Source organism: Corythoichthys intestinalis, chromosome 16, assembly GCF_030265065.1.
Source record: "Corythoichthys intestinalis isolate RoL2023-P3 chromosome 16, ASM3026506v1, whole genome shotgun sequence".
Lineage (NCBI taxonomy): Eukaryota > Metazoa > Chordata > Actinopteri > Syngnathiformes > Syngnathidae > Corythoichthys > Corythoichthys intestinalis.
This window is the reverse complement of record NC_080410.1, coordinates 22391982-22417635: the sequence shown is the minus strand read 5'-3', so window position 1 is coordinate 22417635 and position 25654 is coordinate 22391982. Positions and strand designations below refer to the sequence as shown.

At 40.0% G+C, this 25654-nt stretch overlaps 1 protein-coding gene across 3 annotated transcripts in view; it reads left to right on the top strand.

Annotated features, from left to right (window-relative positions):
* The window catches only part of kcnh6a (potassium voltage-gated channel, subfamily H (eag-related), member 6a), a 69357-nt gene that overhangs the window by 5681 nt on the left and 38022 nt on the right, over positions 1-25654 (top strand). For all 3 annotated transcript variants that reach the window (XM_057817115.1, XM_057817114.1, XM_057817113.1), the window contains exons 2-6: positions 1260-1490; positions 1581-1730; positions 4167-4270; positions 7483-7792; positions 7944-8146. In XM_057817115.1, coding sequence (XP_057673098.1) covers positions 1260-1490; positions 1581-1730; positions 4167-4270; positions 7483-7792; positions 7944-8146 — 998 coding nt within the window. The remainder of the gene's footprint in view (positions 1-1259; positions 1491-1580; positions 1731-4166; positions 4271-7482; positions 7793-7943; positions 8147-25654) is intronic.

The window sequence follows — 25654 nt, the reverse complement described above, 5'->3', positions numbered from 1 at the left end:
TGTGAGAAATTCCAAAAGGTTCAGATTCTTTTTCATACCACTGTACAGATGTTTCCATCAGCTGTTTGACAACACTTGATGGAAACCTTTGTTCTTAAGAGTGGTGGACCTAATTTGTGTGCGGAATCCAAAACTGATCTACTTATTTGGTTTATTTCACGTTTTTGAACTATGGGTTAGGGGGGTTGAATAATTTTGTCAATGAGGTAATCACAGAAAGGCCATTAACTGGAATATTCCCCAAAATATTTTTATTCTTTCAGTTGTATTTGTCTGTTTTACATGTCATTATTTGACGTGTTTAGTAAACAAGATGAAAAATAAATGTCAAACTTCCAAAACCACAAATCCACTGTGAGGGTTGAATAATTTTGAACACAACTGTAATTCTCAGGTTTCGTTATAAGTGATCAAACATTTGCACACATATTGATACAATGTTTAGGAAATTGTGCTTCCTTCATTTTAGCTAGTGTTGCTATCGATATGGCACAAAATGACTAAATGAACGTTCATTCAATCACTCCTAGCCCTCTCACTTTAAATAGATTGGACATCCAGCACTGTCAATGGCAGCCAATTAAGTAAAGAATAAAAATGTTATATTGTTATATGTTATATTATATTAGACATCCAATCCATTTAAAGTGGTAGGGTGTTCATTCGCTGCCATTCCTCCCACTTTACCAATTACTGGTCGTCTAGTGCCATCAATGGTAGACAATGAGTTAAGCAGTTCCTGATCAAGCCATGATAGCAATTACTTTACAGTCAAGTGAGTATGCAGTATTTTTCTGATATGAAAAGGGGGGGGGGGGGTATTATTTTTATCAAAATGGTATCGGTACATCGGTTTCAGTATCAGGAGCCAAAAACAAGTGTGCTGGTTTTTGTGACATTGAGACCAGCACAGTATTTTTATTTAGTCGAAGCTGAGTTTTATTTGGAAGCCGTAAACAAATCCACCCTGTCATGGCAGAATGTCATATAAATCAGACCACTAATCAGAAGTTTAATGTGTTTCCTAACAAGTACACAATCTGCTTGCCAGCTGAATCATGTTAAGTGAAAACGTCTTTATTAAATGCCTATATTGACAAGAAATGTCCACCCTGTCAGCAAGCTGACATAACATTTGACTGTCACATTCATATGTAAAACAGCACTTGACCAATATGCTCTTCTTACAACAAAAATTGACATATAATGTTAAAGAGTTATTCAAATAAACTCAATATCTTGACATGTGGTGCCATCAGACCGCAAGTTCGTGATTGCCAACGCGCAGATGAAAAACTGCGGCATCATCTACTGCAATGAGGCCTTCTGCCAGATGTTCGGCTTCACGCGAGCCGAGATCATGCAGCAGTCCTGCACCTGCCAGTTTCTGGTGGGACCCGGCACCATGAAGAGCGCACTGGCACAGCTAGCTCAGGCCCTGCTGGGCTCCGAAGAGCGCAAGGTGGAGATCCTCTACTACGCCAAGGAAGGTAGCACAAAACATAGCAAGCTATTCATCACATCCTTTGCTATTTATTTGTTATAGTTTCTAATGATACATGACGTCTCTTTAATGACAGGAACGTGCAGGCCGTGCATGGTGGACATCGTTCCGGTGAAGAATGAGGAAGGTGTTGTTATCATGTTCATCCTGGACTTCCAGGAGCTTGTGGACCCCACAATCAAGAAGTCTGGACTGAGGCAGCGAGTCAGCCAGGGCTGGCTCTACTGTGAGTACTTGCCATTTTCTATCTGACAACCCAATTTAGGAGTTCTTCCAAATAAAAGCTATTTTATCGCTGATATTTTTTGTGTGTTTTGGATTGTGAACAAGAAAGAGATTTTTAGCTGTTTGATTTCACTCCCAGGGATCTCAAACTTGCGGCCTAGGAACCAATCGTGGCCTGCGGGGCAACCTTGTGGACATCCATATGTAGTATTAGTGTTGCAGTGTTGTAATTGAAGGAGCAGTTGAGATAAGAAATCAATTACTGCATATGAATAGTCATAAAAAACCCACAAAATTTAAAAAGCCATGAGTAATACAAAATATAAATAATTCAAAATAAAATAAAACAAATAAAACTTCAAAAAATAAAAGAAAATAAATTGTAATAAATTGGGGGGAAAAAATAAGGACAAATTAAAGTAAGTGTGACATGTGTGTATTTTGCTCTTTTTTTTTTTCTTATTTTGTTTTTTAATTTTTTGTTTTATTTTTTTGACCTCTCATAGCTCAACTTTTTGTCTGCCATTGAAGACAATAGACGCCCAATCCATTTCAACTCGCAGGAGCTGGAAGCGATCTGCCAGTTGAAATGGATTAGACGTCTTTTGCCATCAAACAGTGTTTTCAATATCAATTTCCCTCTTTTATTAACTACCACAACACATACTCTGTGACTAGCTGGCTAGCCGTGAATGAGTTAAGCCAGTGCTTCTCAATTATTTTCTGTCACGCCCCCCCAAGGAAGACGTAAATGTTTCGCGCCCCCCCAAACTCTCTGCCGCCACTGTAAATAGTATCATTTGTCTATAAAATTACTATTATAAATACGCATCTGCCTAACATTGTGTCCTTTTTTTCTATTAAAGAAAAAAAGTAACGTAGATCAACTTATAATAAAGTATAACTTTATTAACATTGTTTTGTTTGTAACAGAGAAGACTTGACGTGCATCAATTTGCCTGAATTTAAAAAAAAAAAAATCACAGCCAAACTAAAAAATACACTCAAGGTACATTTTTGACCATTTGATACAGAAAAATAAAATGTCATAAAATCAGTAAATAATAACAAATTAAAATTGATTAGAAACATTCACTCATGAGGACAATGTGCCAAAAAAATTTGACCGAAAAAACAAATCTGAATAAAATTTTTTAAAAAGTGTCCTTGGACAGGACAGTTCTTATTTTTGCTGCTCACAGTATTTACCTCCTTTGCAATGGTGTGGAGTTATTTTTGCAATGAGCATGCTAACAATGCTCACTAGCTTACTGATATAACACTGACAAAGCAGGACGATTGTTGGCAATATTCGGCACGTTTTCACTGAAAAAATCAAGCGGCTTAACAATGAGATTGGGGTCTAATGTCTTTAAGTGGCGTTTTAATTGATTTGGCTTCTGGCTGTCTGCTATAATTATTTTTAGACACAGTAAACAGTGGTCTTTCATCATCACCCACTGTATTAAAAGTCAAAGCTAAAAGGCAAACGGCACGAAAAAAGCGCATTCACGGCGGCCGAGGTAGAACCGTAGGTGAGGGCGGTCGTCGTGACGATCCCAAGCCGAAAACGGCACTTCTCGGGCGGCGACGTGAGAACCGGACAAGACAGTGGGTTGCTGCGTGAGTGAGTCCGGTCGGAAAACGGCTTTCGAAAACGGCGGTGGCACACTGCTCTTCATATCTGTTGTCTGTGTGTGCTCAGTGCTCTTCCTTAGTTCAAAAATACTGCGCGCACTCTGAAAATGAGAGCGCCACTGCCACCTACTGAGTGGATGTGCAAGTACACTTTATTCCAGTATGGCAAAAAAAAAACATGTTCCCCGAGGTCACATGCGCCCCCCCTGGCATTGCTCTGCGCCCCCCCAGGGGGGCGCGCCCCACTATTTGAGAAGTACTGAGTTAAGCCAATGATAACATTTGAAGAGATGTCCTCTGGCGTAACCACTGTCCCTGAAAGGGTTAACTCGTTGATTGTTTTAAATTACGAGTGCAAATTCAACTCATATCTCATGGCACAATTAGGCTTTTTTCTTTTAAATTTATTGGTTTCGTTATTCTCGTTTCGTTATTTTGTCTAGTTTGTTCATTATTATTATTTTTTTAATTTTAAAGTATTTTATACTACGTTGTATTTGTTGTTGTTTTTGTCATTTTTAATTGATTCTTCTTGATATGTTTTATTTGTTCTTATTTTCAGTTTTTTCACCTTTATAGTTTTTTTTTTTTTTTACTTATTTTGAGACCTTCTTTTGTCTTGTCTGTCAATTTCTATCTAATATTTATCACTTTTTTTTTCATTGCTTTCTGTAGTTTGGTCATTTTGTCTCATTTCTTTGGTCGTTTTTTTTTTTTTTTGTGGGGGGGACGTTTACGAGCTCATATTTTTAGTGTTTTTTTTTTTTCTCGTTTTTACTGGAACTTGTTTCTCTTACAGGTCAGAATCGCAGGTTAAAGATGCGACTCCCAGTGTTACGCCCAATGCGGCGGCAGTCGCTTCCCAAAGATCAATTTGAAGGTGTGGTAGTGGACTACCTGCAGGTAAGAGATCTACTTTTCAAGGAGACAACTTCCCGCGATCTACCTTAATAGCACAGCTGGGGGGGGGCGGGGGGCAAAAAAAAAAAAAAATAAATAAATAAATAAACATTTTTAATTACCCACACTAGCATTGCAATCGACTGGTAGATTGCGATCAACGTAATGAGCACCTTTGGTATACTCTACAGCAGACATGTCCAAAGTGCGGCCCGGGGGCCAAATGCGGCCCGTGGTCAAATTTCATCCGGCCCCCAGCCTGTGTAATAAAATCAATAATGTCTGGCCCACACACAGACCTAATAAATTGGTCAGCAGTACAGCTACCAGCATATGAAGTAGCTTACACACTAAATGCTGCTCCTCATTTACCCACTAAAAGGCAGCAGCACTCTCAGCAGCATTACCCCGCGTGACCCTTTACTCCCAATTTTCTAAAATGGCGACAATCAACAAAAAAAAAAAAGAAAGTTGACGGTGACGGCCGACGCTTCAAGGATAGGTGGAAATTGGACTATTTCTAAACTAAAATACGCAAAAACTGTGTCTGCTTCATTTGCAAAGAGACAGTCGCTGTTTTTAAAGACTTCGATGTGAGGCAATACTACTAAACAAGACAAGATGACATGTACGACAAGATTACAGGGAAGATACGTAGCGAGAAATTGAAGTAACTTAAAGCTAGTTTAATTTTACAGCAGCAGTATTTCGCAAGAGCCCAAGAGATGAAAGAGAACGCCACAAAGGCTAGTTGCAAGATTTTGTGGAAATTATTAATCAAAAAATAATAACAAAGCAAATGTGACACACAGAATGCCTTGCTAAAATTTGCATGAATATATTGTTCTACGTAAAGGATGTCAGCCAAGGTCGGCCCCCCCACATTTTTACCACATCGATTCTGGTCCCCTTTGCAAAAAGTTTGGACACCCCTGCTCTACAGTATACACCATAAATTTGTATATTGACTGTCTGTTTTAATTTCTAAAAACAATTCGTCTCTCCTTCAGAGGGAGCTAAAATCTTACGTTTTTGTGGTCTGCTCACATGAAATTCCATGTGAAAGTTTCATTAAACAGCTGCGGTGAATTGTTTAAATGGGGAAAGTCATCAAAGAGATAAATGAAAAACAAATGAGTAGCTTGCTCGTGTTTGGACGTCTCTGCTGTGTTTTTTGAGGGATGTCACTTCCTGACAGGATCCATGAGCGACCAATCCGGAAAGACACTCTGTCATATCGGACACATTTACGCACACACACACACATTCCTTTGTCTTTCAGCCTCACGCTAACCAGTATTCCAAACTCTTTTTAAACAATACTGTACATACAGCTTTACAGCGTCCCATTAGTAAATTAGTAAGTATACTTGTACAGAGAACAAATGTTCTCTTTAACATACAGTACGTAATGAGCTGAGTTTAAAAGTAATTGGTAAAGGGAGGCTTTTGTTTATATTATACATTAGAGCTGTCAGACTTATCGCGTTAACGGGCGTTAATTAATTTTCTAAATTAATCACGTTAAAATATTTGACGCAATTAACGCATGCATGGAATGACCCGTTCACGCGTTGCCTCAAACAGTTTACAATGACGACGTTTAAGCACATTGAGAGCGAAAAGGCAGAGAAATGCGAGTGGACACACCCACCTTTTATAGGCTTAATCTTTGGCAGCCACTACTAACAGTCATGTTTGCCCAGCCTCCTATCATACATTTGTGCGGAGCAAGAGACGATCTTTTTCTTAACACGCTTAATTGAACACAACGCAGAACATATTGTATACCATTTGCAGCCACCACTGACAGTCATGGTTGCCCAACTTCCCATCATGCATTTGGGCGGAACAGTTAAGTCGCTAAAGTATCATTTAGTGAAAGCACAACAAAAATAATATATCTATATCTCAAAAAAAAATAATGTTCACAAAAAGAAAAGCGCTCACTGCAAAGAGAACTGGCATTACCAATCAAAATAGCTATGCAAAATACACATAAAACATACTCAGACTTTGCCTTGGCTAGATCTCTAATTTAAAACTCTCCATTGACACGTCGTAGTGTATTTCAATCACTACCTTACGTAGTTAAAGACACTGTGGAAAAACGGCAGGGAGCCCAATGTGACGTCACGGCTCGGCGACATTAACAATAATACCTCATTAAAATCATGGTGTCTTTAATTATGCTCTCGCGTGCTCTTACCTTCAGTTAGGGTTTTGCTGTTTAATTTTTTTTTTTTTTTTTTCAAATGCACTCCTGTTCAAAAATTTTCTTCCCCCAGAAAATTTTGATTTTAAGCTTTCCAATAGCGTTGTGTTTTACGGTTAGGGTTTGGGGGTCTCAGAGCGGAACTTCATGTCACCTGAGTGTTTTGTGCCATATATATAGCAAGTATAAAGTATACGGTATATATAAATATTGCAAGTATAAAGTTTAAAAACAAAAACAAACAAACTAGCATAAAGGCAAATTATTAGTCTTTCAATGACTTTGAATGTTGGTGGGAAAAGGACCGAACAGACACTCAGGATCGTGGTGACATTTCTTTAGACTTTAGCTGTCATTAAAGTATAAAAAGACATCAGTGCAATAAAAATGACTTCTGCTGGGATGACATCTGAGAAAGGCATGTCATTAAGGAAAGGATTGCATTTCAACAACAAAAAACTATATAAGTAGAAGAAAAAAATGTTACGCATCAAACTGAATATACTAGTAGATAAGGTAAGACTGGAATTCGCAAATATTATTTCATCTGTAATGGTAAGATAAAACTAGAGTTTTTCTTCTATATTACAGTTAATAATGTTAATATCAATGATAAACACTGCAGTATTGTTTTGGTTACAATTGGTTAAACCTGGCCTTAAAGTGAAATTTTCAAGATACAAGCTGTCATTTGGACATTTTTTTTTCTATCTCTCTTGGAAGCATAAACTTGAGATATGAGCGGTGTCTGGCTCCAGTAAACTCACTTCACATGAAGCTCCTGTTTGATCAAATGTGAGCCTATGATCACAATAAAGGCTTCAAAATGTTGAAGTTGTTTACTGTCAAACTAAACACAAAACCAAGAGAATTCCACGTGATGTATTTACAAGCTTAATACTATTCACATTTCACACACAAGTAAATAAATGCGGTTACGGAGATAAATCATCTCAAGGCATCACTACATATATTTAATACTGATTTGTATGTTTTGAAGCCCGACAATGAGGACGTCCCCCTAAAGGATTTCCGCATCCCGTCCAAGGAGAGCTGCATGCAGTCCGAGACAGAGGCCCTCATAGAACAAGACCTGGATCAGCCCACCCATGTCACCCAGCCCTCAGCCAAGCACCGCTCTCTGCTGACAGACCGCCTGGAAACGGGCCTGCCATTACCCCGGGGGTCCTTATCCCGGAGCAGCTCACGACACAGTGTCCGCAGCCTGCGACGCGCCTCCTCACTGGACGACATCGACGGGAAGAAATCCGAATTGAATGCTGGGCCCGGTGAAACCCGGAATAACAGTAGTGAGTCTTCGGAAACCGTTCGTTAAGACCATGGCAAAATCAATTATGTTCACATAGAGAGAATAGTACTTTCTGGTACTTGGTTTAAGAGCAAATAGAGAATAACGAGCCAGCAGAAAGCAACCCTAAGGTCCTATTTTGCTTTGCCCAGATCTGAAGCCGAGCGGCACAAATTCTACTTCAGACTCAGACCTGATGAGGCACCGAGCCATCGGGCGCATTCCCCAGGTGACGCTTACCTTCGGCTCGGACCGCGTCAGACCGCCATCGCCCGGCGAGATTGAAATCATCGCACCTAGCAAAGTCAAAGACAGAACACAGAATGTCACTGAGAAAGTGACTCAAGTAACACAGGTAAGACCTGAACTAACCGTGACCACCACCAGGGAGATTAGTATTGCATGTTAACCTAATTATGCTATTACCAAATACGAAGGTTTTCACACAAAAATAGAAAAAGCTGATTTTTGATAACGCATCATTTTTTAATTTAAAGACATTTGCCTTGTGTGAATCATACCATCAAACCGAGTTGGAATCCAGATGGGAACCAGATTAAGCTTTAAGTGACAGTGTAAACACAAGATTGAAATTCCAGTACAAAATGGTCAGACATTCAAATATCGGTCAAATCTCATCAGATGACTTGTTTTTATGAATGATTTGATTAGTTTGTACCCTTTGACTTAAACATAGACTTCACTATCAGTTGGCAGGAAACGGGGCGTGGGGCCGCTCCATATAGGGGCCTATTTTCAAAAATTTAAAATTCAAAATATTTTCAAAACCAAAGCCGCTAGCGACCTAAAACCAAGACAGGCACCTCCCTTAGGCATATGTGAGACTCCAATAGCAGCGGCATCAAAAAATTCAAAGTCATTTCCTAATGAAATATATATATATATATATATATATATAAGTATAACCAAACTTCAAATGGCTGTAAAATTCTCTGATTCTACGCCACATGCACAAAAATCACCAAATGCAGAGATTATCACCTATATATTCAGGATCAAGTTTTTAACCGAAATAGCGACTTACACTGCTGGCCAAAAGTATTGGCACCCTTGCAATTTTGTCAGATAATGCACAATTTCTCCAAGAAAATGATTGTAATTACAAATGCTTTGATAGTAATGTCTTCATTTATTTTGCTTACAATGAAAAAAACACAAAAGAGAATGAAAAAAATAACTTAAATCATTATCATTTTACACAAAACTTCAAAAACAGGCCGGGCAAAAGTATTGGCACCCTCAGCTTAATACTTGGTAGCACAACCTTTAGACAAAATAACTGCGAACAACCGCTTCCGGTATCCTTTAATGAGTTTCTTACAATGCTCTGCTGGAATTTTAGATCATTCTTGTTTGGCCAACTGCTCCAGGTCTCTGAAATTCGAAGGGTGCCTTCTCCAAATAGCCATTTTCAGATCTCTCTCCTGATGTTGTAAGTAATTCAGGTCTGGACTCATTGCTGGCCACTTTAGAAGTCTCCAGTGCTTTCTCTCAAACCATTTTCTAATGCTTTTTGAAGTGTGTTTCGGGTCATTGTCCTACTGGAAGGCCCATGACCTCTGAGGGAGACCCTGCTTTCTCACACTGCGCCCTACAATATGCTGCAAAATTTGTTGGTAGGCTTCAGACTTCATAACGCCATGCACACAGTCAAGCAATCCAGTGCCAGAGGCACCAAAGCAAACCCAAAACATCAGGGAACTCCACCATGTTTGACTGTGGTGACCGTATTCTTTTCTTTGAAGGTCTCGTTTTTTTTCCTGTAAACTCTATGTTGATGCCTTTTTACAAAAAGCTCTACTTTTGTCTCATCTGACCAGACAACATTCTTCCAAAATGTTTTTGGCTTCCTCAGGTAAGTTTTGGCAAATTCCAGCCTGACTTTTTTATGTCTCTGGGTCAGAAGTGGGGTATTCCTGGGTATCCTACCATAGAGTCCCTTTTCATTCAAACGCCGACTGAAAGTATGGGTTGACACTATTGTACCCTCGGACTGCAGGACAGCTTGAACTTGTTTGGATGTTAGTCGAAGTTGTTTATCCACCATCTAAACAATCTTTCGTTGAAATCTCTCGCCAATTTTTCTTTTCCGTCCACATCTAGGGAGGTTTGCTACAGTGCCATGGGCTTCACATTTATTGATGACACTGCGCATGGTAGACTCAGGAACATTCAGGTCTTTGGAGATGGACTTGTAGCCTTGAGATTGACCATGCTTCCTCACAATTTTGCTTCTGAAATCCTCAGGCAGTTCCTTGGTCTTCTTTCCTTTCTCCATGCTCAATGTGGCACACACAAGGACACAGGACAGAGGTTGAGTCCATTTTAATCCATTTTACCTGGCTGCAAGTGTAATTTAGTTATTGCCACCACCTGTTATGTGCCACAGGTAAGTAACAGGTGCTGTTAATTACACAAATTAAAGAAGTATCACATGATTTTCCGGCCCATTTTTGTAATTTTGTGTAGAGAATGATAATGATTTATTTTTCTTTCCATTCTCGTTTGTGTTTTTTCACTGCAAGCAAAATAAATGAAGATATTACTATCAAAGCATTTGTAATTGCAATCATTTTCTGGGAGAAATTGAGCATTATCTGACAGAATTGCAGGGGTGCCAATACTTTTGGCCAGCAGTTAGTGCAAGTTTTCGATAGGTAATAAATCACTTACTTTCACATCAGAAACTTAATACTTGAGGAAAGCATGCTGAGTCATCTTAATTGTACTCAACAAAAGCAAATTTTGCATTTTTCTACATACAATCACAACTTATTTAGGTTGAATTGCGATGTCACTATTGCCTCAGCACGTCTTGCCAGCTATCTGACCCCCGTCATTTTTAGATTGAAATGTTACATTAAAAACATGTAGATAACATTTTGTATGGACGCAGAAAAAAAAAAACGGTAGTTTGCAGAAAATTACCTGGTTATTTGAATGTAAAGTTACGCTATTGTGTATGTATACAAAATCTAACATGGCGGCCATCACAAAACAAAGAGTTTTTTTAAGTTGAAAATTATTGTAAATAAATGCATAAATCACGGAATTTCTATAGATATGAACGTAAAAAAGTCCAGATTTTTGCTTAAAACTATAAAAACGAGCAGTTATCATTCATTTTACGTAAATATTTCAAGCTAAACTTATGCTAATTTTTTCCATTCATTTCATATTTTTTCCAACGTTTCAAAGTGCATGCATGGTGCTATTTTATATATTGATTACCTTGAATGCTCGACCAAATCTCTTTATAGACACACCTGACTGCTTGTATGCACTTAAACTTTCGTCCTTTTCCACCTAAATCCAGCGTTTGAACGCAGCATATGTTTGAGTTTATCGCAGGGAAAGCTTCCACGACACTCTGCCTGGCCCGAACCCCTACAGGAAGACCTGGCGCAATGTCTGTAGGAGCTGTCTCGTCAACTGATAGTGAAGTCTTAAAATTTTACATTTTAATCCTTGGCAGAGGTTTCTTGATTGTTCTTGCAATGAAAACATTTGCAAAACCATATCAAATAAAATTTGTAGTCCGTATCTGAACCAGATTGAGGATTTAACTCATTCACTCCCAGCCATTTTTACTGGTGCAACCCCTTCGCTCCCGGCTGTTTTACTGGATTTTGACTGATTTTGCAAGGCCCACAGAAAACGCTGTTCTATTGCTTTACAAACATGGAACCCACAAAAAGAAAGATTAGACTCTCTTCTTTCAGCAGGAAAAAAGGTTAGTTCATATCTGTTTCCATTCTTTAGAAATCAGCATTAGAAAATAACTTAGTTTGAGCAATTTTCCAATTTCTGATGAAAAAAAATTGAAATTGAGCTTTTTGTAAAAGCATACATTTCAAACATAACTTTGACTTTAACACAGCTTTTTTTTGCTTTTGTGTTATCCCAAACATCTGAATGTTTTCCTTCTACAAAATAACATAAACAACAAGACAAAAAGCTTTTGATAGAAAAGTAACAATTTATTTACACATAACTAAACTATTGAACTGAGAGATGACGCTGTTGCGGCTGCGACAGCCGGGGTAAATTTTTCCCTCATTGCCGCCTGTCTCATCAAGATGGATTTTTTTGGGGTCGTTCTTTTGTGGTGACCACTGCCTCGTGGCTGAGTTCGCCTGGGGAACTTGTGTGGGGCATGTGGTGTTCCTGGGGGGAACTGGTTTGGCCGTGTGCGTTTCCAGCTGAGTCGCGGGACAATGGAGGGTCGCGGGGGACGCGAGCGGCCGAGCACGGTGGCGCGGGCAGCAGCACAAACTCAACGGCATCGTCCGCTGCACTGGTGGTCGCGGTCGTTCTGCTCGATCGTCCAACGCCTGGCATCCCGGGCGTCCTCCCGGTCGTCCTGCTTGAAATTCCAGCACCTGGCATCCTGGACGTCCTCCTGGTCGTCCATTCGGTCGTCTTCTGCCGGCGCCCCGGCCGTACTTTCTGTTGAATCGGGTTGAGGGTCTTACCAAATGCACTACTGCCCACCAGTGGCCAGTTTTATTGCTTTGAAATGCTTTTTCAGCATTGTGCTTTGGAGCGAAGTTGCATCAGAACCTACAGATGTCTCTTGTGAAGAAAAAAAAAACGTAAAAGACGTATAAATATGTTTTTGGGACACTGAAACAATTAAAATTATAACATATTTATGTGTTTTTGGGAGCAAATGAATTAATGACAGTGTAAACAATGTCAAAAATCACATTGAGAATGGTCAGAACCATCTTTGTAATCTGTGATCCAATTCCTTAGTTGTATATATTTGGTGAAAATTGAGGTGCTTTTACCTTTTAAGGACTTGGATGCAGTAATTTGGCAGGGACAAGTACTCACTGAGATCTTTTGAGCGTTCCTGCTGTCATTTATCTTTTAGCTGGAGGTGAGTGTGACATTTAGATTCCTATTTTCTGCTCCTCCACCACCTGCTGGGAAAAAAACCTTCCTTTTTTCCTCTGTGTGTGTGCATGCATTTATGTGTGTGTGAGAGAGACAGCTTCAGGTCATTAAGTATCGTCGCTCTCATGCAATCACAAACACATATGCACTCACACACTTGTGTGTCTAAAAATGGAAGATCGCCTGTGGCTTTTCGGCGAGGCCACTAGATGACGTGCGGGAAGGAATAATCTCACCTGAGGTGTGACATGTGTCTTCACGCCGTGCACACTGCATCGCGTCCACGACGTTCCAGTGTCAAAACCACCTCGATACAAGAAAGCTCTTGTATTATCAAGAAAAGCAGACATGTGCCAGGACAAAAGGATTACTGTATATGCAGTCAGTGGTGAATATTCTGAGTTATGAAATAATGTTTATCCCTCTGTTGACTTGTCAATTTGGCTTTGTTGCCCCCGGTGTATATGTCAGTTTGTCTTTTTCGACCTCAGTTAACTTCTCAATGTGATGCCTTGGTGCTTTCGGCACTGGATGATCATTCAAGTGATAGAGGTTCTCAAAATGTGGGTTGTGTTCCACCTGTTGTCTCTGAAGGATTATCTGCATTAAATCCGCCTTTTAAATCCGACTTTTTTTGTAATAGGCTACAGCCAGAGGTGGGTAGAGTAGCAAAATTTTTTTACTCAAGTAAGAGTAGCGTTACTTCAAAATAAGATTACTCAAGTAAAAGTAAAAGTAGTTGTCCAAAAAGATGTACTCAAATAGAAAAGTATTTGAAGAAAAGAATACTCATGTTATAAGTAACATTGTGAGTAACTGCTTATATTTTTGTTGGATTTTTTTTTTTTTTAAACAACGGTATTTTTTTCTGAGCACAGTTCATACTTATATGAACTGTTGTTATAATAATTATACTGCACAGTAACCCATTACATAACCACATTAAGCCGAAGAAATACAAAAACAAAAACAAAAAAAATCATTCTGACAAGAGAAAAAAATTACATAAATTAAGCATTATTCGTCCAAAGAGCATGAGTGCCCTCTGGTGGAAAAAAAATAGTTCCTAGTGTTGGAGGCAGTCTTTCAGGTCCTCCGCATGTTCGTTTTCAATTCAGGTGAGACGGCTAGACTGGATTGCTAAATAAAAGACTGGAAGCAAGAGATCATTACTGCGCAGTTTTAATTTCAGAAATTTTTGGGTGCATTCAATGACAGAACAAAAGCTGTGTAGAGAAATGCACACTGAACAGAGAGCTCGGCATTGCTTATATGCTGTACAGATAAGAAGTTCATGAGCCTTGCTGGTTGGCAGTTAAAAGTCCATGATTATTGTTGGCAGTTAAAGTCCATGATTATCTGAGGCAAAACTAACTGTCAGCGTTTTTCTGTGAAAAACAATTACATTAGGCGAGATGCATACTGACTTCATTAGCTTGAATAGTGAAGAGTTCATTCAAAATTACTATTTTGAAATTAAAAGGATCATATCTACGGTTTTCTGTGGTCATTTGGTGCCAAATAAAAACTGGGAGAGAGGTTAAAATCCGTGCTTTCGACATATGTTGAGGGCAGCGCCCTATCAAATACTTCAATTTTTACAGTGCTTTAAAGACACCACATAATTGAACAGGCTGGAGTTAAGATAGAACGGCAAGCTTCCGTCTGATTGGTATAATGGAGTCATGTGATTATTGTTGCGACGTCTCATTGGTGAAATCAGAGATACTTGCTACTACTACAGCTGCTACAGCTACTTGGCACCACTGACAAAAAAAAAAAATATATATATATATATAATATGTAGAATAAAGAGGAAAAATGTAACGACTCTTGTGTAGCTCAAAGTAGCGGAGTAAGAGTAGCGTGTTTTTTCTTCACAAATTTACTCAAGTAAAAATAAAAAGTATAGCTTAGTAAAATAAAGCTACTCTTAGAAGTCCATTTTTTTCAAAAAGTTACTCAAGTAAATGTAACGGAGTACATGTAACGCATTACTACCCACCTCTGGCTAAAGCGTTACAATATATCAGCTGAGTAAAATTCAGTTGTACTTACCGTATTTTTCGGACTACAAGTCGCACCTGAGTATAAGTCGCACCAGCCCAAAAATGCGCAATGAAGAGGGAAAAAAAACAGATAAGTTGCACTGGAGTATAAGTTGCATTTTGGGGGGAATTTCACTTGTTAAAATCCAACACATAGAACAGATATGTCATCTTGAAAGGCTATTTAAAATAACAAATACAATAGAGAACAACATGCTGAATCAGTGTGCAGTATGATAATGTTACATGATGCATGAACAACAAAATGTGAACGTGGCCCGTATGTTAACGTAACATAGCTATTAAGAGTTATTCAGATACAGTGGGGGAAATAAGTATTTAGTCAACCACTAATTGTGCAAGTTTTCCCACTTGAAAATATTAGCGAGGCCTGTAATTGTCAACATGGGTAAACCTCAACCATGAGAGACAGATGGTGGAAAAAAAAAAAACAGAAAATCACATTGCTTGATTTTTAAAGAATGTATTTGCAAATCATGGTGGAAAATAAGTATTTGGTCAATACCAAAAGTTCATCTCAATACTTTGTTATGTACCCTTTGTTGGCAATAACGGAGGCCAAACGTTTTTCTGTAACTCTTCACAAGCTTTTCACACTAGTGACGAGATTTGTCGTTCACTTGAGTAAACTAATCCATTCCGGTTCGTTCAGTAAAAAGATTCGTTCAAACAAATCGTTCAACGAATCGTTCGCCCCCCTCATCTCCCTCCCCGCCCAAACGAATCGTTCGGTTACTGAACGGGAAGTGACGTTGCCGAACGAATCACCAAAGACCGCTTCGCAGTATAACTGAACGGGAAGTGACATTGCTTGGTCCCTCCCTCTCTTCCACATTGACCACTCGTCGTAGTTTCAGAAATGAGTGACAGGCGGTATCATTCTGCTTTCACAGACAGCCTCGTCTCCCTCCTGCTGCTGCAAAAGCGAGGGAGAACTTCCGCGTCGTCTGTCCTAGTTCTATGGGCTCAAAGTCATGGCTCGTGCTTGCATTTCGATTTAGGACACGGTTAAACATTTTCCTTTTGTGAGGGGAGTAGGGGGCGGGGGCGCACGGACTTTCTTTAGCAGGTTCTTGATCACACATACAATCACATATACAGCATGTTTGCTGTCAGGAAAATAAAAATACATCGAAAGTCTAATTTCTGAATATGGAACGACCAACACATCATATTTACATCTCGCTCTGTTGTATTTTTGTTTTTTAGTATTAAGATGATCGTGTTGAATTTTTGCACTGGTATTAATAAATAAAATAATCCGGTCAGCTCCCCTGTCGTCCCCGCATCTCAGATCGTCAAATGCTGACGAGAAATAATTGTTTGCTCTTTACGATGTCGCCTTTCTACTCTCATTAGTCTGTTAAGAAAAATGTAGACATATTGCGACATCTCCCGTGTCCGCGTGCTTTGTTTTTGGGCGCTTGAGTAGCACATGATGGACGGATTGACATAATTTGTCAAACCAACCAACACCTGACACGAAAAAAAAAAAAAAACACTCGGAAAAAAATTACATGTATATACAGTTTCATTGCAAATCAGTATTGTGGTGATCATATTGTTTTTTTGCACTGGTATTAATAAATAAAATAATCCGGTCAGCTCCTCTGTCGTCCCCGCATCTCAGATCGTCAAATGCTGACGAGAAATAATTGTTAGCTCTTTACGATGTCGCCTTTCTACTCTCATTAGTCTGTTAAGAAAAATGTAGACATATTGCGACATCTCCCGTGTCTGTGTGCGTTGTTTTGGGCGCTTGAGTAGCACATGATGGACGGATTGACATAATTTGTCAAACCAACCAACACCCGACACGCTGACACGAAAAAAAAAAAAAAAACACTCGGGAAAAAATTGACATGTATATACAGTTTCATTGCAAATCAGTATCATGGTGATCATACTAAATATTTTTTTCTGTGCACATATGAGGTAAATATCGCTGCCATGAAGCCTCCATATAGTGACAGTTCTCTGCCCGCTTCACTGCCGTCACGCGACCGCAGCTCAGCTTTTGCTTGCCTCGTAGCTACCCGTGTTTTAAATTACTGTAAATTTGATAGTATGTCGTCATAGGCAGTCACGAGTTTGTTGAGAAAAGTACTACTCTAAACAATGCTCGCTAGATTTGTGTGGTGTTTTTGTCTGTTTGAGCAGCATTTGATAGGCTCCACGTTAACAAATATGTGACAAAGTCATTTCCTTTCATTTTCTGATTCGTTCACCACATAGTCATTACTGGAAAATCAAGTTAGCAGCAAGCTAGGTCAGGAACCGGAGGACCGAGTCACTGAACGGGAAGTGACAAAACTAAGTCTTGCCCCCCTGCCTGCACGCTGGCTGCTTATTGGCCACACGTGGACGTGAGTGACAAACGCCCTGATTCTGTTTCCGCTCCCTCCCCTGCCCGCAATGAGGCTGGCGTCTGATTGGTCGTGTGCGATGTCAGAAGACGCTGCCGCTTGCTCAACGCCCTCCCACGCAGCGAACAAGCACCACCTTCATAGAACGAATCAGTGCAGATGATGATTAGTTCGGTCTCGTTCACCAAAACAATTCGTTCAAAAAGAACGAATCGTTCGCGACCGATACAACACTATTTCACACATTGTTGCTGGTATTTTGGCCCATTCCTCCATGCAGATCTCCTCTAGGGCAGTGATGTTTTGGGGCTGTCGTTGGGCAACACGGACTTTCAACTCACTCCAGAGATTTTCTATGGGGTTGAGATCTGGAGACTGGCTAAGCCACTCAAGGACCTTGAAATGCTTCTTAGGAAGCCACTCCTTTGTTGCTCTGGCTGTGTGTTTGGGATCATCGTCATGCTGAAAGACCCAGCCACGTCTCATCTTCAATGCCCTTGCTTTGTATTCACTCAAAATCTCTCGATACATGGCCCCATTCATTCTTTCCTTTACACCAGTGCTTCTCAATTATTTTCTGTCACGCCCCCCCAAGGAAGACGTAAATGTTTCGCGCCCCCCCAAACTCTCTGCCGCCACTGTAAATAGTATCATTTGTCTATAAAATTACTATTATAAATACGCATCTGCCTAACATTGTGTCCTTTTTTTCTATTAAAGAAAAAAAGTAACGTAGATCAACTTATAATAAAGTATAACTTTATTAACATTGTTTTGTTTGTAACAGAGAAGACTTGATGTGCATCAATTTGCCTGAATTAAAAAAAAAAATTCACATCCAAACTAAAAAATACACTCAAGGTACATTTTTGACCATTTGATACAGAAAAATAAAATGTAATAAAATCAGTAAATAATACCAAATTAAAATTGATTAGAAACATTCACTCATGAGGACAATGTGCCAAAAAATTTGACCGAAAAAACAAATCTGAATAAAAAGGGGGGGGGGGGGGTGTCCTTGGACAGGACAGTTTTTATTTTTGCTGCTCACAGTATTTACCTCCTTTGCAATGATGTGGAGTTATTTTTCAATTAACATGCTAACAATGCTCACTGGCTTACTGATATAACACTGACAAAGCAGGACGATTGTTGGCAATACTCGGCACGTTTTCACTGAAAAAATCAAGCGGCTTAACAATGAGATTGGGGTCTAATGTCTTTAAGTGGCGTCTTAATTGATTTGGCTTCTTGCTGTCTGCTATAATTATTTTTAGATACAGTAAACAGTGGTCTTTCATCATCACCCACTGTATTAAAAGTCAAAGCTAAAAGGCAAACGGCACGAAAAAAGCGCATTCACGGCGGCCGAGGTAGAACCGTAGGTGAGGGCAGTTGTCGTGACGATCCCAAGCCGAAAATGGCACTTCTCGGGCGGCGACGTGAGAACCGGACAAGACAGTGGGTCGCTGCGTGAGTGAGTCCGGTCGGAAAACGGCTTTCAAAAACGGCGGTGGCACACTGCTCTTCATATCTGTTGTCTGTGTGTGCTGAGTGCTCTTCCTTAGTTCAAAAATACTGCGCGCATTCTGAAAATGAGAGCGCCACTGCCACCTACTGAGTGGATGTGCAAGTACACTTTATTCCAGTACGGCAAAAAAAAAAAAAAAAACACATAAAACATGTTCCCCGAGGTCACATGCGCCCCCCCTGGCATTGCTCTGCACCCCCCCAGGGGGGCGCGCCCCACTATTTGAGAAGTACTGCTTTACACAGATCAGTCGTCCTGGTCCCTTTGCAGAAAAACAGCCCCAAAGCATGATGTTTCCACCCCCATGCTTCACAGTGGGTATGGTGTTCTTCGGATGCAATTCAGTATTCTTTCTCCTCCAAACACGACAACCTGTGTTTCTACCAAAAAGTTCTATTTTGGTTTCATCTGACCATAACACATTCTCCCAGTCCTCTTCTGGATCATCCAAATGCTCTCTAGCGAACCGCAGACGGTCCTGGACGTGTACTGGCTTCAGCAGGGGGACACGTCTGGCAGAGCAGGATTTGAGTCCATGGCGACACATTGTGTTACTGATAGTAGCCTTTGTTACTGTGGTCCCAGCTCTCTGTAGGTCATTCACTAGTTCCCCCCGTGTGGTTCTTGGATTTTTGCTCACAGTTCTTGGTATCATTTTGATGCCACAGGGTGAGATCTTGCATGGAGCCCCAGTTCGAGGGAGATTATCAGTGGTCTTGTATGTCTTCCATTTTCTAATAATTGCTCCCACAGTTGATTTCTTTACACCAAGCGTTTTACCTATTGCAGATTCAGTCTTCCCAGCCTGGTGCAGGTCTACAATTTTGTCTCTGGTGTCCTTCGACAGCTCTTTGGTTTTGGCCATAGTGGAGTTTGGAGTGTGACTGACTGAGAGTTGTGGACAGGTGTCTTTTATACCGATAATGAGTTAACACAGGTGCCATTAATACAGGTAACAAGTGGAGCCTCGTTAGACCTCGTTAGAAGAAGTTAGACCTCTTTGACAGCCAGAATCTTGCTTGTTTGTAGGTGACCAAATACTTATTTTCCACTCTAATTTGGAAATAAATTTTTTTAAAAATCAAACAATGTGATTTTCTGTTTTTTTTCCACATTCTGTCTCTCATGGTTGAGGTTTACCCATGTTGACAATTACAGGCCTCTCTAATCTTTTCAAGTAGGAGAACTTGCACAATTGTTGGTTGACTAAATACTTATTTGCCCCACTGTAATTACAGCATAAAGAACATACTAACAAGTTCACCAAACTATCAGTGTCACTCCAAAACACCAAAATAACATGTAAAATTTTATAATAATGTGTTAATAATTTCACACATAAGTTGCTCAAGTGTATAAGTCGCACCCCCAGCCAAACTATGAAAAAAAACTGCGACTTATAGTCCGAAAAATACGGTAATTTAAAACTGAACTAACTTCTAAGTTCATGCATTACAGAAAAAAATCTTTAAGTACTGTCGAGTTTGTTGTTTTCCCTTTATTTAGTGTTAATGCGCAATTTGTATCCTAAATTTTATTATAAGATAAACTATGTCTTACTTTTAATGAACTTTTAGGCTGAATACAAAATTGTATTTTGATGTTGGTAATGATGAAGAGCTGCACATCTTCGAATAGAAGGCAGTACTTGGTGTAAAACCTCTCATTTTGGCTTTGTTGCCCAAAGTATAGATGGCAATAATTGTATTTATTTACTCGTCTGGATTGCTCTGTGGTTTACTTGCTAAAGCGAGCGAAGAGCCTCTGCGTAGGTCGATCGAGCGATGTTGCCTGGCTGGCTGGCATTTCTCTTCCATTGACCTTGGCCTCTTGAGCTAATGGACATTGAGGACAACGTTTACATGAATACAACTTGCAGGCAAACAACACAGCAGCGTCACACTGAGAAAGACGTTAAATTGCCTTTATGTGTGTTATTTTTGCGTCACGCCATAAAATTGCCAGCTGCTTAATTGAGTTTCGATTGACAACTTACAAAACAGAAATGAAAGTTGCTATTGATCCTCACTGCTATCGATCGGTCTGCATTGTCATAGCGTGATCGAGCAGGAACGCCTGGGACTGTGTGTGCGGGGGTATGTGTGTTGTGTGTGTGGCACCCCCTGGCTTCCACAAAGGAAATGTGTGGATTTTACCTGGAAGTGCCAATAATTTCCCTACTTTCAAATATGTGTTTTTAAAATACAACACGACACGTTGTTACATGAATTAGCATAATTTTATGGCACTCAATGCATTAAAAGGTTCTTAATGGCTTGGCTATCTCAGGAGCATAATGTTCAGTTAAAGTGCCTGTGACAGGATTAAAAAAAATCTTAAAAAGCATTATTATGTGAATTAGAATCACATTTTGAGACACTTCGACCAATTTGGCAAAGCACAGATGACGAGAAATTAGTCTTTTAATTTGCCGTTTCGCCCCGCCTCTCATTATTGCGCTCTAGCGTCCCCAGCTGGAGGATGACGTCGGCAGGGTCACGATTTCATCTGATGTAGAATTCAGCCCATTGAGGGGGAAGATTCAGAACGAGGATAATGCGACGTTTCAATGTCTCTACTCCAATGTTTTCACAGGATATTCTTTTTATCGAAGTATTTTTCCCCACTTGTTAAATAAATCGTATGGTCATGACAAATAACAAGAATAAATGGAATATGAAATATTAGAAATGCATTTATTCAGTACGACATGGCAACATTACTGCACAATGGTCAAAACTTCATGCACCTCCCGAACGGTATTTTATGCCACTGGAGTTAGTCCGGCTTTTGTCATTTCCCTGCCCTGGCTTCGGAGATGGAGAAAAGAGTGTAAACAAAACAGGAGTGACAGCTAGCCGACATGCTAACTTGACCCGACCGGCATTTCCAAGTCTTATTCTCGCCTTTCAAAAACGAAAAATCACACAAAACTACCCCGGATCATGTCACACAGCGGTGGGGTTCACCAATCGGCCAACCTCCCGGCAGCGAGCGAGTTACAGCTCGTCGTTCCCCTGCTGCGGGTAGGAGTGCTCGTTGCCAAGGAAGCAGCTGGAGAATATCCTTTGAGCGGCTGTTCCAATCTTTTTCGCCTGTCGAAAATAAAAGACAGCACAAAACTACCCCAACTCAAGTCACACACGGCGGTGAGGGTGACAGCTTCACCGATCGGCCTGCCTCCGGCGGCGAGCAAGTTTCGGCCCCTGCTGCGGGCAGGAGTGCTCGTTGCTGGGGAAGAAGCTGGAGAATGACCGCCGGACAAACTGGCCGACGCCAGAGGAGCGTGTGGCTGCCTGAGCCCAACCCAAGGATAGTGGTCTATTGCCGGGCACACGAAGCTGCCAGTCGTCGGCCGAGTGGCCTCGGTGGACAAGGAGCATTAGTGCTATGATCCCAGTATTTGACATAATAGAAAACATGTAGTTTACTCACTTCCTCGGAAGTCCAATGGTCCCTCAGTTGACGGACTTGTTTTGGCCAATCTCCACAGTAAACCAGAACTTTTTGAAACCTACAAAGGCTCACACGTCCCTCCCTGGTGCAGCATCAAAAACCTGCAGCACATTTAGCTGGCGGGATGCGAAAAATAAACAATTTAATCCGCAAAATCAGCGGAATCCACAGTCCATCTGCATGCTATTAAGCAATGCTGTATTGTGAGATGCTGACCCGGGTGACGTCACATTCGCATTCTTCCTCAATCCAGGAAGTCACTCATTTTCATGGCGCGAGATTAAAAAAATTGAATATATAAATCAATCGCTTCCACACACATCAAAGCGGTCCATTTCATTCAGGAGTATCAAATACCGCGTGAAATATGAAATAAACTTGCTTTTTGCTGTCATAGTCACTTGAATATCAGTTAAAAAAGCAAAAGTTATCTTAATTCAAATGAATGCGATCAAGTATCACTCCAAATTGCCATTTTGGCTTTGTTGAACCTATATGTACTAAACGTTTTGGTTAGAATGTCCACAATCATTTAAAACAACACTAGGTAACTTTTCAACTTTTATAAACTACCGTATTTGCCCGAATATAAGACGGCCCTGATTATAAGACTCTTATAAGACCTCTTTTTCAAGACTCAAGTTTGAAAAAAGACTTTTTGTACACCAAATTAATTTGTATACAGAAAACAATTACAGTACATCTGAAACAAATGATTATAACAATGTATTTGAGAGAAAAAGCATGTTATTTTGCCTCATTCAAATCTTAATATCTGAACATTTAAATATGTAAACTAAAGTGCAATCACATTCATAAATGAATGGCTTGTGGTTTTTGAAATGTAAATAAACCAATCTATTGTGATAAAACAACAAAATTGCAATAACTGCATTAACCATCAAAGTGAAGTCTAACTGTAACTGTAGTCTTGAAACAAATCTGAATAAGGAAAAACATTGCAATAAAATAATGCAAACTGGTTAAACTTGAGAGTAGCTGAGATCTGTCATGACAGAACATCGCTTCAATGGTATCTGGCGCCATCTAGCGTCGTGAATGGGGAGAGTAGCTAAGATCTATCCTAACAGAACATCGCTTTAATGAGATCTGGCGTCATCTAGCGTCGTGAATGGGTATAATGTCTAGACCGCGAATATAAAACGACCCCCTCTTTTTCAATCTTATTTCAATGCAAAAAACACCGTCTTATATTCGGGCCAATATGGTATTTTCATAACATTTGTGATGATATGTCGACTGACAACTAGTTGAATGATACCTCTTATATATCATGAGGGGGTCTGTAACACTTTCACCGGCACTAATTAACTTGGAGGGTGGCAGGTGCCCTGCCACACAAATTAACTACAAATGTGCTAATTGCTTCACGGCATACGCCACTTCGTTTTAAAGGCGAAAGTCAATGCGAACGCTTTAGCGCGAATTCTGCAAAGATGGCAGAGAAACAAGAGACAAAAAGTTTTGTTCGAGGAGACAAAGAAAAAGCGAGGCTACCAGGATAAAAGGACACTCAAGAATAAACATTGGCCTGGCTTTTACTTGCTGGCGTGACCCCCCCTTTTCAACCGAACACGTCAGCGCTGAGTGGGGGTGTCGATGGGCTGGTGGTTGAATACGGTACAAAATGAAATGTTTCTTATTATCAACATCGTCATATGCTATTGTTTAGCCACAACTGGATTCATTACCCGATTACTATTCATCCTTCACTCAGCCACTGGAAACAGAAATGTCGTTTAATCCATCAGCAGGCGATCGTGGGATCGTGATTTTACAACACTGTGCGCTGGTCTTCATGGGAAAAGCAGTCTTCCATAAGGCAAAACACTATCACTGTTGTCCACCCGCATCAGTAAACTTGACCAAAACTGAAAAGTTTCCCACCGTTGCTTTAACTCGTCTGTCTGCCATTGATGGCGCGAGACGTCCAATCCATTTTGACCCACAGGGGCGAATGAACGTCAATGGCACTGAAAGATGAGCGTTCACAGTCTCTCCTTCCAGTTAAAATGAATTGGATGTCTATCACTGTCAATGGCATGCAATGTGTTAAAAAAATATATTTTAGAGTGTTACTTGGGGGCATAATCAGAGTGAATTTCTCATTTTAATTATTTTTAATTAATTTTAATTAATTAATTTTCTTAACATTGCAATTTCAAAACCAACAAAATCAGTCATGATTAATCATATAAAAACAAATAGGAATAGAATAGAATGCTGATTTTTTTTTTTTTTTTCAGATACCCAGAAGAGTCATTTGCCCTATAAAGGGTTAAAAGTCTTAAGTGTCAACTTTTGACCACTACTGTCCCTGAAAGGGTTCATCTGTGTTACTCTCAAGTTACAATCAATCAACCAACCAACCAACCAACCAACCAACCAACCAACCAACCAACCAACCAACCAACCAACCAACCAACCAACCAACCAACCAACCAACCAACCAACCAACCAACCAACAACCAACAAACTTTATTTGTATAGCGCATTTAAAAAATCCGCAAAGGAGTCCAAAGTGCTTTACATACCATAAAACAGCAAAATAAGTTAACATTCAAAGATAAAAGAAACACATAAAAAAATAAAATAAAAGTTGAAGTCATAAACATCATTGCACATTAAAAGCTGAAGAAAAATAAAATGTTTTAAGGCAAGATTTGAAATCCGAAAGTGAAGGGGCCTGTATGATAGTAAGTGGTAATTGGTTCCACAGCCTGGGCGCCATCACCGCAAATGCACGGTCACCCCTGAGCTTCAGCCTTGATCTTGGGACTTCTAGAAGCAGATGGTCAGCTGATCTGAGGGTTCTGGTTAGACTGTAAGTCTGAAGCAGTTCTGACAGATATGGTGGCGCAAGATTATTCAAACATTTAAAAACAAATAATAAGATCTTAAAATGTATCCGGTAATGTGTACTGGCCAGTGAAGAGATGCTAAAATCGGGGTGATATGTTTGCGCCTGCGGGTTCTAGTTAGGTGTCAAGCAGCAGAGTTTTGTACAAGTTGCAGACGGGCCAGTGCAGCCTGACCGACGCCTGCATACAAAGAATTACCATAATCCAGCCGAGTTATGACAAAAGCATGAATCAATTTCTCCAAATCAGAGTGTGAAACAATAGATTTCACAATAGCAATCTGGCGAAGCTGATAAAAACAGTCCCATAGAACACAAGAAATCTGCTTCTCTAATTTAAAATCAGAATCAAATTTGACCCCCAGATTTTTGACATAGTTCTTAAGAAACGGAGACAATGAACCGAGGTCAACATTTAGGGAGGCCTGGCTACTTGGTTCGAACACAATGACTTCAGTCTTGCTTTCATTCAAACTTAAAAAGTTAAGTGAAAGCCACAACTTTATATCGTTGAGGCATTCAATGAGTTGACAGAAAGTGCCATTTTGCACCATGTTTCCTAAAAACAGAACCAAGAGGCAATAAATAAAGTGAAAATAAAAGAGGGCCGAGAATAGATCCCTGGGGAACCCCG